Source organism: Girardinichthys multiradiatus, chromosome X (assembly GCF_021462225.1).
Source record: "Girardinichthys multiradiatus isolate DD_20200921_A chromosome X, DD_fGirMul_XY1, whole genome shotgun sequence".
In the NCBI taxonomy this organism is placed as follows: Eukaryota; Metazoa; Chordata; class Actinopteri; order Cyprinodontiformes; family Goodeidae; genus Girardinichthys; species Girardinichthys multiradiatus.
Genome location: NC_061817.1, coordinates 21,790,547 through 21,805,141, shown reverse-complemented (window position 1 = coordinate 21,805,141; position 14,595 = coordinate 21,790,547). Strand labels below are relative to the sequence as shown.

The 14,595-nt window shown below is 38.4% G+C and overlaps 1 protein-coding gene across 1 annotated transcript in view; it reads right to left on the bottom strand.

Moving 5' to 3' along the window:
• Nucleotides 1-1,490: 1,490 nt before the first annotated feature.
• LOC124863313 (uncharacterized protein C16orf52 homolog B) overlaps nt 1,491-14,595 on the bottom strand; it is a 39,020-nt gene continuing 25,915 nt past the window's right edge. The window contains exon 3 of the mRNA XM_047357647.1: nt 1,491-6,509. Within this exon, the coding sequence (XP_047213603.1) occupies nt 6,325-6,509 (185 nt within the window). The 3' untranslated portion in view covers nt 1,491-6,324. The remainder of the gene's footprint in view (nt 6,510-14,595) is intronic.

Genomic DNA, 14,595 nt, shown 5'->3' with positions numbered 1-14,595 from the left:
CCTCAGGTTTTAAGTGCTGCTGCAGCAGCAGATGGGAGCAGTAATTAACTGTAGACTGCAGAGGGCTTGGCTCCTGATGTGTTTACCGTCTCTAGGAGCACCATCAGCAGTTGGCTCCATCAAACAAGAAAACGTCTAAACCCCTGGATTGAACCGCAGCTGTGAAAGAAGTCAACGTATGTAGATCTGGTCATTTCTCTGCATGCATTGAATGGAGCTGAATTACTGCATTTAAACAAAAACCTTCATGGACACACAACTCAAGCCAAAGCTGGAGATGCAGGTGACTCAGAGGATAATGGGGGTGAAGCTCGCATTTATCCTCAGCTACACACAGATGGTAGAGAACAACAAGCAGGTGGAGGAGCATTTCTCTGTTGTATGAATGATAAATACCACTTATGGTACTTAGGTTTTCTCCTAATTTGTGCCCATTTTCCTTGAGTGGCCTTCTTTTCTACAACTAACTATTGTCTCTTAAGACTGAATATTTTTAAGGATGTTTGAGGATGTGCAACCTCAGACTGACCTTACCACCCAGTCTAATAAAATACACAATTTATGAAATTACCAAAATTATCTATAAATGTGTAGTCTTTTAGGAAACAACCCATCTAAGCAGGTATTTTCCTAACAGGCATATTTTTAAAGACTGGGGAGCTTTCATAATAAAAAAAACAACAATAATTTAGCCAAGCTGATTTAGGTTATAATATCCCAAGTGTTGTCTAATGGAGCACAGCTCAACCTATTATCTGAAAATGAAAAGAAAACGGCAAAACCTGAAACCTACCAAGACAGGATTTCAAGGAGAGCATTGATCAGATAAGCTGCACAGAGGTCCTTGTTAACTGTGGAGGAGCTGCAAAGATCCATAGCTCAGGTAGGGGAATCTGTTGACAAAACTATAAACACAAGCACTCCATAGATCTGGTTCGTTTTAGATGTATCCCTGCTTCCAAAAACACATGATTTAACTGATTTAACTTTAATGACAATTTGATTCGAGTGTTTTGGAGCAGTGACACAAAACATGCAGAACAGTGGGCCCCGGCGACCAGGGCTGTGGACCCCTGATGTAAAACAGAGCCCACATATCAGTCTGGAGACAGTATTCCCCACAGTGCTGTACAGTGGTGGCAGCATCATGCTGTGGGACTGCCTTTCTTCAGCATATTCATGTGTTAGAGCAGTCCACGCAATGTCAGAACCTAATTCCACCTAAAACTTGAGAATTGCTATTCACTCTGTTCAATTTAACTAATCTTGACCTTTTTTTTGTTTGAAGCAACATTTTGTGTGCAAAGCTAGTAGAGACATCCAAAAAGGCTTGATGGTTCTACACAAACGTACACTTTTCAGTTTTTAATTTGGGAAGAAATATAACAACCCATGTATAACCTTCTTTCCACTTCACAATGATGCACCACTGCTTGATGGGACTTTAAGTGGGTTAAATAAGCCCTTAAACAAGCACGAAACCGACAGTGTCAGAGTCTCACACACCCATTTTTCTCTTTTTATTCAGTGATAAATAATTTCCTATCAACATAGGCTTTATGTGTAGACATCCGATCAAGGCGAGAGACAATTTAGAGGGCACACACGTTGCCACCATTAGAAAATAATAGCAGAAACAAAAAACAATGAGGTAAGAAGTTCTCTTTTTTTTAATACATCTGTGGTGCTTCTATGTCTGTTACCTATACTGTTGAACGCACAGTGCTTCCTAATACAGAGATCTTGCCTTTTTTGTGTCTGTACATTATTAAAACAGAAGTAGGCCATGGCACAATACTAAATCAATCAGAGGCAGAGTGTATAGTTTAGCAGTACACATCATCAGACCGAGAGTCGGAGAAGCAGAGCAGGAAACCGAAATAGAAAACAAATACCTAAGACTTAGCAAACAGAGCGGCTGTGACTGCTTCAGCACACACAAACACACACCATGAACGAGACATCTGTGTCTCACTAGCTTATATGATCCCAGGCTTCAGAGTGTTTAAAAACAAGGGAGGGGAAATAAACAGCTTTTGTGAGGAAGAAGCTATTGTCCAAACAGTGATTTGATAATACATAATCAATGTTTGCATCAGGAACTGAATTTGTGATCATAAGGAGCTTCGGTTAAAAGCTGCTGCAAATATTAATGGATTACTCTGATTGAAACAAGGGCGAGAACATTCAGCCAAGACTGACCAAAAGGTTTATAAAGCTGATGATTAATGAGGACATACGAAAAACATGAACAGGATTAAACTGGTGTATTAATCCCTTGGAATGTCAGTGAATGTAAAAATATAAATTTGTTGTCCAATTATTAGGGCTGCTGATTACAGAAAATAAATTATACTCTGGTTTGTTTTGGTTATAGCTGAAACCACAATTATTTATCCTGATTGCTTCCAAACTTCATGATCAGACAAAATTCCTGGTACTTAAAAAAAGTAAGTATTTATTATTTTTCCCCAAATCTATTTTTTCACGTTTATATATTGCCGAGTTCCGTTTTACAACAGGGCTCCCCATATGAGGAAAACATAAAATTGCAGTGCTACTGCTAAATTATGTGCAATATTGATGACGAATAACCAACATTTTGTTTCACTCTTTGTAACATCTCCAGATACATTAAGTGTCGGCATCAAGGGTGGTAAAAGTCTTTGCAACAGGTCAAATATATTATTGGTATGCACCTATTTTATGCATGGCTTTTCAAATACTGCATACAAGCAGTTCTTTGTGATTGCAGTAATGCACACATTGATGACTATGATTTGATAATTGTGCAACTCTTTTACAATCTAGCATCACACAAACAGAAACCTCAAGCAAGAAATACATTGCTCTTAGTGTTACTTTATTGTGAACGCCATTGTAAAGGATGGAAAACCTTAATCTTAATAAGCTCACATCTAGGTATTACAAAAACCTCCATAATATTCTAGGTTTAGGGTACATTCTTCCATTTGTATTTTCTAAAGTGAAATGTGGCAAAATAATGTGATAATAAATCAATTATAACAAATCTTGTGATTGTTTGAGCCAAATTTCATATACAAATTATGTAATTGCACAGGCCCACGAAGCAATGCATTATATTTTTAATAAATCCATCTATATAAAGATATCAATGAGTTTCCTACAAATAACAGCTGCTTGTCTGTTAAAGTTAACCAATCTTACCATTACTCAGAGTTTAATGCTGTTTTTGGTGTAACAGAAGAATAGATGGAAACCCCAGGAGATGAGAGGTTTAGCCTAAGGCTGCAGTACGACTGGAGTTAAACTGCAGTGGTTCTTACTAACGGTGACAGTCCACGTTTATTTAAAATGCTGCCTAATTTGGCCAAAAGATATTCACATGGAAGCCCAGACCTTCTTATGAGACTATTGTCCAGAATTGACCATTTAAAAGAAGGTGATGGAAATGGAAAGTAAAGTAAATGCGATGTAAAAAAGGTTTTGCTTCACCATCGAATACTAATATATCCACATTCGCCCCGTTTCTTTTCTTGTAACAGCCTGTGATATTCACACCTTTCAACACTGTTGGCAAAGTTGGGCCTGCAAAAAACAAAGTTCTGGCGAAAGCAGACAGGTTCTCTCAGACGCAACTCTTGGAAAATGTTCAGAATGTTTCAGGCTCCAGTTTGAAACCAAGTTGAGACATTTTCTGTTTACAATCTGATAACTAAAGACATGTAAAATGGACCAAAAGCAAAACGTTTGTCCAAATTAATTCAAACCCACTAAGAGGAGAATTCATGCAGAGTTTTCCAAAAGCATTCATACCTCTTGAACTTTTCCAGATTGTCTTTAGTTGGTTTTACAGTTAATTTATGTGATAGACAAAGACAACGTAAAGCAGAATTGTGAATTTGAACGAAAATGACACATGGTTTCCATTTTCTTTTTTTTTTTACAGAAATAAATTAAAAAGGGGCGGCAAACATTTGTATTCAGCCCACTTTACTCTGATACTCCTTAATAAAAACCAGTGCATCCAGCTGACTTTGGAAGTTTCCTACTTATTAAACAGACTCCACCTGTGTGTAATTCCAGCTGTTCTGTCAAGGCCTCAGAGGTTTGTCAGAGATTAGAGAGCAAACAGCATCATGAAGACCAAGGAGGACAGCAGGAGGTCAGGAATGAAGTTGTGGAGAAGATTAAAGCAGGGAAAGGTTGTAAAACCCCAACAACTGCAGTCTGTGAACTTCTCACGGAGCACTATTCAATCCACCACCTGAAAATGCAGATTCAGAACTACCTAAACATGTCCACCAAACAGAAACTGACAGGCCTGGCAAAGAGAGTATTCATCAAAGAAACAAGTAAGAGGTAACTCTGGAGGAGCTGCACAAATCCAAAGTTCGGGTCGGACAATCCGTCATAAGGACAGCTAACATGTATGACCTTCATGAAAGTGTTATAAGAGAAAAGCCATTGTTCAAAGAAGTTTTCGACAAGCTATGTAGGGGACAGAGCAAGATGCTCTGGTCAGATGTGACCAAGTTTAAATTTGTTGGCCTACATACAAACGTTGGGTGATGTGGAACCCAAACACCGCACATCACCCTGAACACACCATCCCAAAGATAAAACATTGGGATGCTTTTCTTCCTTTGGGAGATGGAAGTCGGTGAGAGTTGATGGGAAGATAGACAGGGCTAAATAAAGGAAAAAAATCAAGACAGAAGGAGTGCGCGTAAGACCTGGGAACCTAGTAGAGGTTCACCTTCCAGCACGACAACAAACCTAACTATACAGCCAGAGTAATTGGAACATGGCGGGGGCAGCATCATTCTGTGGGGATGCTTTCAATGAGCAGGGGGCAGGAAAGTTGCTCCTGGTTGAAGGGAAGACGTTCCACTTCACAGTTAATGCGTGTGTGTTGGTTTATCACATAAAATCTCCCTAAAATACATAGTTTGCGGTTGTAATGTAACAAAATGTGGAAAACCTCTGGAGGTATGACTTTTATTGTAAAAAAATATATTGTCTATTCATTATTTTTGAAAACACTTTTTCGGATTGCAATGGGGATCGGGATCAAAACAATCATTGCAGCTTCAGTGTGGACAGTGTGAAGGTGTGTTTGTGTGTGTGTGTTGCGTTGCGTTCACAGACCTCCCGAGCACCACTACGAGGCACAGTGACATGCATGGACCTGACCTGCAGCCCCAGTGCCTTCACTGTTATATAAAACAAGATCGAAAAAACCTTCCCTGGCTCAATGTTTTCTCATTTTAAAGGAGAATACCACTGATTATTAGCCTTTACAATGTCCTATTGAAAAAAATCAGTTCTGTCAAGAATATAGAGGTCCATCACAACACTGCAGTGATTTACAACCTTAGAGAAGATTCTGGCGACTGTAAATGTTACCATAAATATAGGAGATGAGTTCATGTTCCAACGACTGATAGCAGAGGCTGTGCATGACAGGTTTAATTGAGATGTCTGAACTATTACTTTGCTGTGTGCAGAAATAATATAATGCATGGTCTTGGACTGAGTGGCATTCTCCTTTATGTCACTTGACCTCCTGTTCTGGTACCCAAGGAGGTCCAAGCTGGCTGGATAAGATGAAGAGGAAGCACCCCTGCATCTATGTCTCATCCACAGCAGGTTGAAAGTGTGTGCCAAAACAGCTGCTCTCCTCGGCTGCACACCTGGGCTCTGCAATATGGCAGACGAAAACACTTAACAACCCCCCCCCCCCCACCCGATTCTGTTTAAAGGACTCAGTTCAGTGAACTTCAATAACACTAATGCTACTTCAGTAGAGAGGTGGTGGGACCTGGAAGAATAAAAGAAAAACAAATTGTACAGAAAAAAAAACCAGAAACCGAAAATAGGAAAGAGAAGCTATAAATAGCAACAGGAGCGGCCGTGATGAAGCAGATGTGTGCTGAGGGGCGGCTGGAAATCAAGTCGAGGAGTGGTTGTAGTGGTCCTTCGGAGATGTGTGCCATCGTTGTTGCTGCGGCACATTAAGCACCCTTTCTATCAGAATAACAACAGAGGGAGAGAGAGAAAGAGAAACGGTTGTATCCGAAATCGGCAGCGAACTGCAGGGAACTGCGACAGCCTCCACCCTGTTGTGCTCTTGTCCCCTTTTAGTGTTTTGTTCATTTATTCATCTTTAAGTAGTTCTGCATGGTGCTGCGGTCCGTTGAAACGTAAGCATCGTCTTCCCCGTTTCAGGCTTTGAGGGCAAAAGTTTGTCGTTTTTGATATTCAGTCGGTAGTCCTGGAAATTCCCATAATACTTTCAGTACCTCCCCGGTCAGTCCAGAGGCCAGCATGGAGAAGTCCTCAGCCTGGGAGGCAAACCTTTCCTGCAAATAGCAGTCCCACTATGGTGAAGAAGATGGAGAGGACAAACAGCACATACGAGGAGCCCACCACCGTGTTGTTGGGCAGCTTGTAAGGCTGACCTCCCACCTCGTTGATGTAGAAGCCGATTGGAAAGATGAGCGCTGCCATGCAGAACAGGATCACTGCAGAAAGGAGAAAAAGAAAGCAATTCATTATTAAACTGAACATTTTATAACAGGAACAGCTGAAACCGGATGTTTACATACGTCGTATAAAAAGAAACATGGCCCTTTTTTCCTCACATTCTGATTAAAGTTTATTCTGATCAGATTAAAGTTTTCCTGTTTTAGGTCAAGATTATTCATATTTCATCAATTCCAGAATAATGGAAAATGACTTTTTCCAGAACCTTCTTCAAGTTCAGCAGTTTAAATGCCCTAGAGTTACTAACACTTTAAGAAAGGCCCGATAAAGTTGAAATTGCTTCTGATAAGCTTCTGATTTAATTCAATCAGACTCAGCTAATTTACAAATTTAAGTTAAATGGAGGCACGTTTACGGCTGAATTTTAAGCTAACGCCTCAAACAAACTGCTTTTTGCGCAACATCATGGAAAAATTAAAAGGAAGACAATTGTGAGCCTCATCATTGGATACAATTTCCAGATGCATTAAGGTGAAATGTGATCTGAAAACATTGTTGTGTCATTTGAAATATTTTTGTTTACAGCAATGTATTGTTTTATATCCGAGTATCTTTTTGGTCTCTTTCGGTTAATGAGTTTAAATCATACAAGAGTCTGACCAGGTGACAGACTATCCACACTCAAAAAATATATATACAATTGAGGCAACATTTATAGGCACTTCTGGAAATGTTGTGTAAAAAGCAACAAAATAAAAGTTTATTTTATTGCAATAGCATATTCTAACACTAAAACTGTTTACTTATACTTTGTGAGATTTATCAGTTTCGAGGAACTTCTTATGACTTTGTTTTTTCTGTTTTCCTGGGATATAACTATAATACTAAACAAAGGCCCATTTCTTCTAGCCACTGGCCGCTAGGCTGGGCCAGGACCTAAATTTATCTTGCCACAATGCAAAGTGAGCACAATCATGAAAAGAGAAACGATCAAAGATCCTTCTCTCTGCATCAGCCAACTTTATAAAACATGACCCTGCAAAAAGTATTAACAGCAGGGGTGCAAATAATTATGCCACCATTGATTTCTATTCAAAATAATTGTTTCTTAACATTTTCTTTCCTCCCACTAAACAAATGTACTCATATAAAAGGTTTGGTTTTCTCCCAGTTTTAGATCAGATTACGCACCTGCAATAAGTGATGAAAATATTTTAAATATTTTTTTCACAGATTTTTACCAGTGGTGCCAATATATCCGTCCTGCGTTATATATCAGAGTTGCTAACACAGTCTGGTTATAATGAATTTTAGTTGGGTAGTTTCTTAGACGCTAGTGTCATTCAAATATTAGTCAAATTAAAAAACTGCCTGTTTATTGAGTCTTGACTCTGCAGCCAGGAATTAAATTGTTATTTATGTAAGTTTGATTGTTCAAAATTGATTGTGTATTTTGCCATCATTGCTCATTCCACAATTCGCTAACAGCTTATTTAAAGAAGATGCCAAATAGCAGTTGTCTGTAGAAGGATTTTAAAAGGTGAGCTCCTTTTAACTTGGGAGTTCAGCGCACTGACCGATTCTGAATATAAATCCTGCCTTGAAGGGCGGCTTAGACTGAAAGATTTAAACAGCTCTAAGAGGCGTCCTTGACAATATCTCAGATGGTAAAAACTACACTCCACTTTTTGAATAATGTCAAGTTGAAGTATCAAATGAATCAGAAATATGAGAGAATGAAAACTGAATGTGTCTATAAACGATATTGCATAGAAATTGTGCTGTACGCTCAACTAAAACTGAATGAGATTTAACCTTCATGTAGTCAGTAGAGACCATTGAGAAAACGTCTATGAAGTCTTTAAATATACTCATATTGAAAAGAAAAGAACTAAATGCTGAAAATGAGGTTTGTAAAATGATGCAGATTCCCAGTTCGAAGAATGATGCATTATGTAAAACTCTATTAAAGATTGATGTCTCTGAATAAGGGAGCCTGCACACCGAGGAGTCTGGATGAAACCCTGTGGAGCTAAACTGGAAACAACTGTGCATCCACAGTAGAGTACAGCGCAAAAGAGTTTTCTAGATAATAAGTACATATTGGCAACGTTTTAAAGTTCTGATAAAGATTATGATGAAGACCCTATGATTCACAGAGCAGCGTGGAGCTTGTGAAGGAACAGATGCTTTCTGCTCGCTATGACAAGCTTTGACAGGTATCCTGTCTCTATTGGCTGCGGTAGTATCCTTCACAGCATGCTAAAGTGGAGCAACCTGTGGAGCCTTACACAGCGCACCGCTACTTTGGGCCTTCACTTTCCGCAACGCTGAGCAAAGCAGTGTTAGTGGGCTGCATGCAATACACACAAATGGGCCTTTAAGCTAGGCACCACATTTGCCGTGTTAGGCGTGCAAGAGCCAGAAGGCTAAATAACATTTGCACTCACTGGCTGTATTTAGCAGAAACTGGATAATTATGTTAGATGGTATAAATATGATGGGTATTAATGTCATTAATTTTGGACCATTTAAGATGCAGTTAAATGGTTGTTGTTTTTTTCAGGGTGGAATGATTAAACAGCAAACACCTTCAAAATAATTCTCAGCAGAATCGGTAGAGATGTCTGCAAGCATCAAGGTTAAGCTTTTTAAGCCCAGAAAGTCTATACCGACTCACCAGCATGGTGGTGGCAGCATTGTGCTGGGTGGCTGTTTTGCTGTCAGTGATACTGGTTTTTGGATGGAATAAGGGTAAAAAAAATTTTTTTTAAAAAGACTACCTCAACATTCTTTACCTTCATCTAAAATAAGAGCTTAAACATAGAAGCACATTGTATGTCTCTATTTGAGCCTATTTATGAAATGACATTCATACCCAGAATGCATTTATGTAAACTTCTCATCGACATCGTAGATTAAACCACTTACTAATCTTCATTTTTAAAAGTTTTTTCAATTTGATTTGTCAAATAAATTATTTGACGTGCAATTTGTTATAAGATGCAGTGAGCTACACACACCTCTACAGCTTCTTGTTTTTCTGCCAGCATTCTTACACTGTAGTTCATGTTCCTAGTTTATAAAATATTTCTAAACGCTTGATATATTTTAAGCATTTCAATTGAAAAAGGAGTATTTCCCCTGAGACACTGGTTATATTTTTTTGCAGAATTTGCCAGAAACGATGTGTGTGATACTGACACTTTGGCTTAATGTGCAAGAGGAGTGAGGTCATGGTTTACAAAGAAAGTTCATAAAACACAAAATCCACCTGTCTCACATTTAATTATGAAACTCTTGTAAATAAATACACGAACATAAACCCACTCAGGTAACAAAACTTGTTGCATACAATCATTCAACCTGTAGCTTCATCATTTACAAAAAAAAAAAGCTGCAACCTGGAATGCAGACAAATTTTAAATCAGGAAAACAGCAACTTCTTTTTAAAATACATAAAAAATTACATTAAAAAAAATCACATAAAAAATAATGCATTTTCTATGTGATGTAAAAGAAGAAACCGTTCTAGACATATTAACTTGTAAATATGTGCCCCCGACCCAAAGGATGGAAAGCTTTAGTTTACTGGTTCTAAAGGCAAACAAATCCAAAAATACCTAGAGGACCAAAACACAGCCGCTTGCCTGCATATGTTTGTTAACCAAAGTTGTGCAGCTCAGCAGCAAACATCTGACTAAACAAACACCTAGTTTTTCCTTAACCTGTAGGATTTTCACACATTACTCTACTAGACATTACACAAACATCTTTCCACAGTTTTCTCTATTATGAACAACTAAAATGATCTTGGAGGTTTTTCTGATAGTTAATGATCCTTCCAAAGCACCAGAAAACAACAGAAAAATCTCTACTAATCAATACCTCCTGTTATTTGTTGGCTATTCCATCACTTTTCACACTCAATAAGATAAAAAATAGTTTCATTTTTTCAGATATTTGAGTCAGCAGTAGTTGAGATAAATGTTTCCCCACAAAAAAGCTTTTAGAAGCCATCTACCATTGACCAGCATGTTAGATTTCTCTACAAGAAACAACTCACGGAAATTCAAAGAAAGAAAGGCTCTGACTGTCGGTAACTCAATATTAAAGCTCAATGCAACAGACTTAATAAACCAGCACAAGCGTCATATCTGCAGATGTATGCATTAGGTCAAAATTCACATGCAGCCATGTTGCATCGACACTTAAGGTCGTTGCAAGCTAATGTTTGTGAAAACAGTCTTAGTGATGCATGTAGATCCTTTAATAACAACCAACTAACCGCAACAAAACGAGCCAAATCAACAGAAGACGGCTGCTAGGGACGAATATGAGGAGAGATAAAAACAAACTATTTAATGATAGGATTTACAAATCACTCTGTAGCCATTTCACTCAAATTTAAACATTCATGAAAAAGCAGTTTTCCATAATTGGAGTATGAATCTAGAAAAATATAATTTTCTCAGTATATTTTAGAGAAAAGAACCTGTTCTAAACGCAGCTCTACAGCCCATTAAGAAACAGATTACACTGAGATATTTATTCTAGAACTGGATAATGGATTTATTTGTGAGGATAAAGGATATTCTGCAACTGTTCAAAGACATCTCCGTATCTGCTCAACATCGGTACCATTAAGGTCTTTATATTAATGAAGCCACCACAATATATGATAGCATGTCTACTCATGATTTCCAAAATGAATTATGCACCAAATTAAACCATCGATGAATCAATGGAGAATTTATAGTACAGCACACTGTCGTTTAATTGAAATAAATGAATGATGTCTGGAGCAGCTTTTCATCATCTGCTCTGCTTCAGATCAACACTACTTTATATAACCTGAGTCCCAAAGTCAGTGCAGGTGGGAAATGCTTTAATGAGGCTGCACTTTGACATTTTACCAGAGTATGAGGCATCAATTCTTAACGACCGCCTGGTTGTTAAGCAAAATCTTTATTCTAATAGATGTACGAGAAGAAAATGGAAAAAGTCTATTTTTTAGATGAATAACTTTTATCTTCCTAAAACTGTATTTCTACAAAAGGTAGCTCCAATTAACCAGAAAATAAACATTTGTGAGCTGAAAGTCTTACATTCACAATGAGAGTAACTTTTTATATCTGATTGTCTAAATAAGGGCGTTCAATGGAAAACTATCCAAGCAGGTTTAACTGAGTGGGAATTTCGTCTATCCTGCCTTGCAAACGTATTCATACCTGTGGAACTTTAGCTGCAAACTTTGGTGAATATTAAAAGGAAGTTTTGAACACAAAGTAGGAGATAATTGTGAGGTGGAAGGAAAACATTAAATAAAATCTTTTTTTCACCCCAAATAAAAATCTGAAAAGCGTGGCTTGCTTTTGTATTTAGTCAGTACCTTTTGGCCGTTCTTTGAAAAGCAGCTCAAGCCCAGTCAGAAGCACAGAAAATGAATGTGAACATCACTTTTCAGGCCTTACCGCAGATTCTCATTTCTCATTAGGTCTGAACTTTGACTGGGCCATTCTAACACATTAACATGCTTTGATTTAAACTAGTCTATTGTAGCTCTGGTTGTATAGGGTCATTATCCTGCTAGCAGCTTGAAGGTGAACCTCCATCCTAGCCTCAAATCTTTTGAAGCCAACAGGTTTGCTTACAGGACTGCTGTCCATGCCAGTCTGTTTAGATGGACAGCCAACCTCTTTACATTTCTGGAAGAAAGGCTGCAGGGTGCTCCTTGGGGGCGTTGCTTTATAACAGAACTCGACCTTAAACCTCCTACAACTTTATCACTGACGCTGGTTCCTTGTGATCCTGTTGTGCCACTAATGTTCTCGAATGTGAATACTACTGCAATGCACTGTAAATAGGTTTTACAATAATCATGTTTTTATTAGCTGATGTCAATATGCTGCTCATAATTTAAATCCATTTTCTTGCCTCACAAATATATCAGTGTATATTGTAGCAAAGAAAATGTTAAGAAAAGGTTATATTGCAAGAAAGGAACATAATAATTATTAATTTTATAATCATTACTCTGAAAATGAATTAATTTATGAATAATGAGTTGGATATTGGTTCTAGTTAAGAGGATGAAACAAACACATTCAGAAGAATACAGCTCGGTATCCTTCAGCTTCTGCACAGAGTTAATTTAAGTGCACTTTTCTTGATCTACTGGACATCTTAAAGCCTGAACTGATGACACGTGGTAAATTGCTGACTTGCTGCTGGTTAATCGACAGTACAGCTTCTCAGCTTATGTTGTTGTAACCTAGCCACCGTATCCGTCAGCTTTTATGGACTTCACACACAGAGAAGGCATGTTTCCACCTCAGGAACCTTTTCCAGGAACAAGGGTCGTTTTCTGGGTCCCCCTCCGTTTCCAATACATCTACTACAGTAAAAATACATCCTAGTAAAAACTGACCCCAGAAACTATTTGCTGCTGCAACAACTTTCAACCACATTAAAAAGGACTGTAATACCCACACCTCAACCAGGTTTAACAGCTATGAAAGTCAAATCAATTTTGTCTCTTATCCATAAAATTAATTTCATCAGGGACAAAAAAATTTACCTTTTCATTAAGTTTCAAACTTTATGGTTATATTTTATATATATATATATATATATATATATATATATATATATATAAATAAACACAGAAAATCTAATAGTTTACTAAATAATATGTCAACTTACTAAACTAAAGATGGCAAACCAAAGCAAGCTGGTAGCTAATAGCGCCAAGTGAACATTAAACCAAGTCAAAAACTAAAAAGGTAAATTACCTGGACAAGTTAAAATGGAACAGAAGCGATTTTTGTACCAAATAAACATTTTTATATCAGTTGATGTTAAGAGAAGGAACATTTTTGATTGACTAATTAGGGGGTTTATGACATTATGTCTATTTGGTAAAGAAAAATTAAAGGTTCCACTGAGACAATGAGCCAGAAAATCTCCACCGCATTCACAGCAGCCCCGTCCCAGGAGAGGGACAAAGTGCCTTTCGGGTTAGTATCCTAAAATTGTCTCTCTGGCGTAGAGAAATCAGAACCAGGTTATCAATGCAACAAGGGTTGCTCAAAAAAAGTTACTAGTCTAGCAGAACTTAAGTCAAAATAGATAAATTAGTGTTGCGAAAAACAAAACCAGCTCCAAAGATTAGCTATGCCCGGGTGAACCCAGTGAAGTCTTTCTTTGTAGGATGAAGGCTCTCTGAGCCTTTGGTTCTGAGGGTTGGAAAAAGCCCATCAATAAGAACTAATTAACCACTCAAAATAAGAGCTTTGGGCTATATACACTGCTCAAAAAAATAAAGGGAACACTCAAATAACACATCCTAGATTTGAATGAATGAAATATTCTCATTGAATACTTTCTTCTGTACAAAGTTGAATGTGCTGACAACAAAATCACACAAAAATCATCAATGGAAATCAAATTTTTTTAACCAATGGAGGCCTGGATTTGCAGTCACACACAAACTTAAAGTGGAAAACACACTACAGGCTGATCCAACTTTGATGTAATGTCCTTAAAACAAGTCAAAATGAGGCTCAGTATTGTGTGTGACCTCCACATGCCTGTATGACCTCCCTACAACGCCTGGTCATGCTCCTGATGAGACGGAAGATGGTCTCCTGAGGGATCTCCTCCCAGACCTGGACTAAAGCATCCTCCAACTCCTGGACAGTCTGTGGCGCAACGTGACGTTGGTGGATGGAGTGAGACATGATGGAATGGGTGGGCCAGTCCATAGCTTCAATGTCTTCATCTTGCAGGAACTGCTGACACACTCCAGCCACATGAGGTCTAGCATTGTCCTGCATTAGGAGGAACCCAGGGCCAACCACACCAGCATATGGTCTCACAAGGGGTCTGAGGATCTCATCTCGGTACCTAATGGCAGTCAGGCTACCTCTGGCGAGCACATGGAGGGCCGTGCGACCCTCCAAAGAAATGCCACCCCACACCATTACTGACCCACTGCCAATCTGGTCATGCTGAAGGATGTTGCAGGCAGCAGATCACTCTCCACGGTGTCTCCAGACGTCCTCACGTCTGTCACATGTCTCAGTGTGAACCTGCTTTCATCTGTGAAGAGCACAGGGCGCC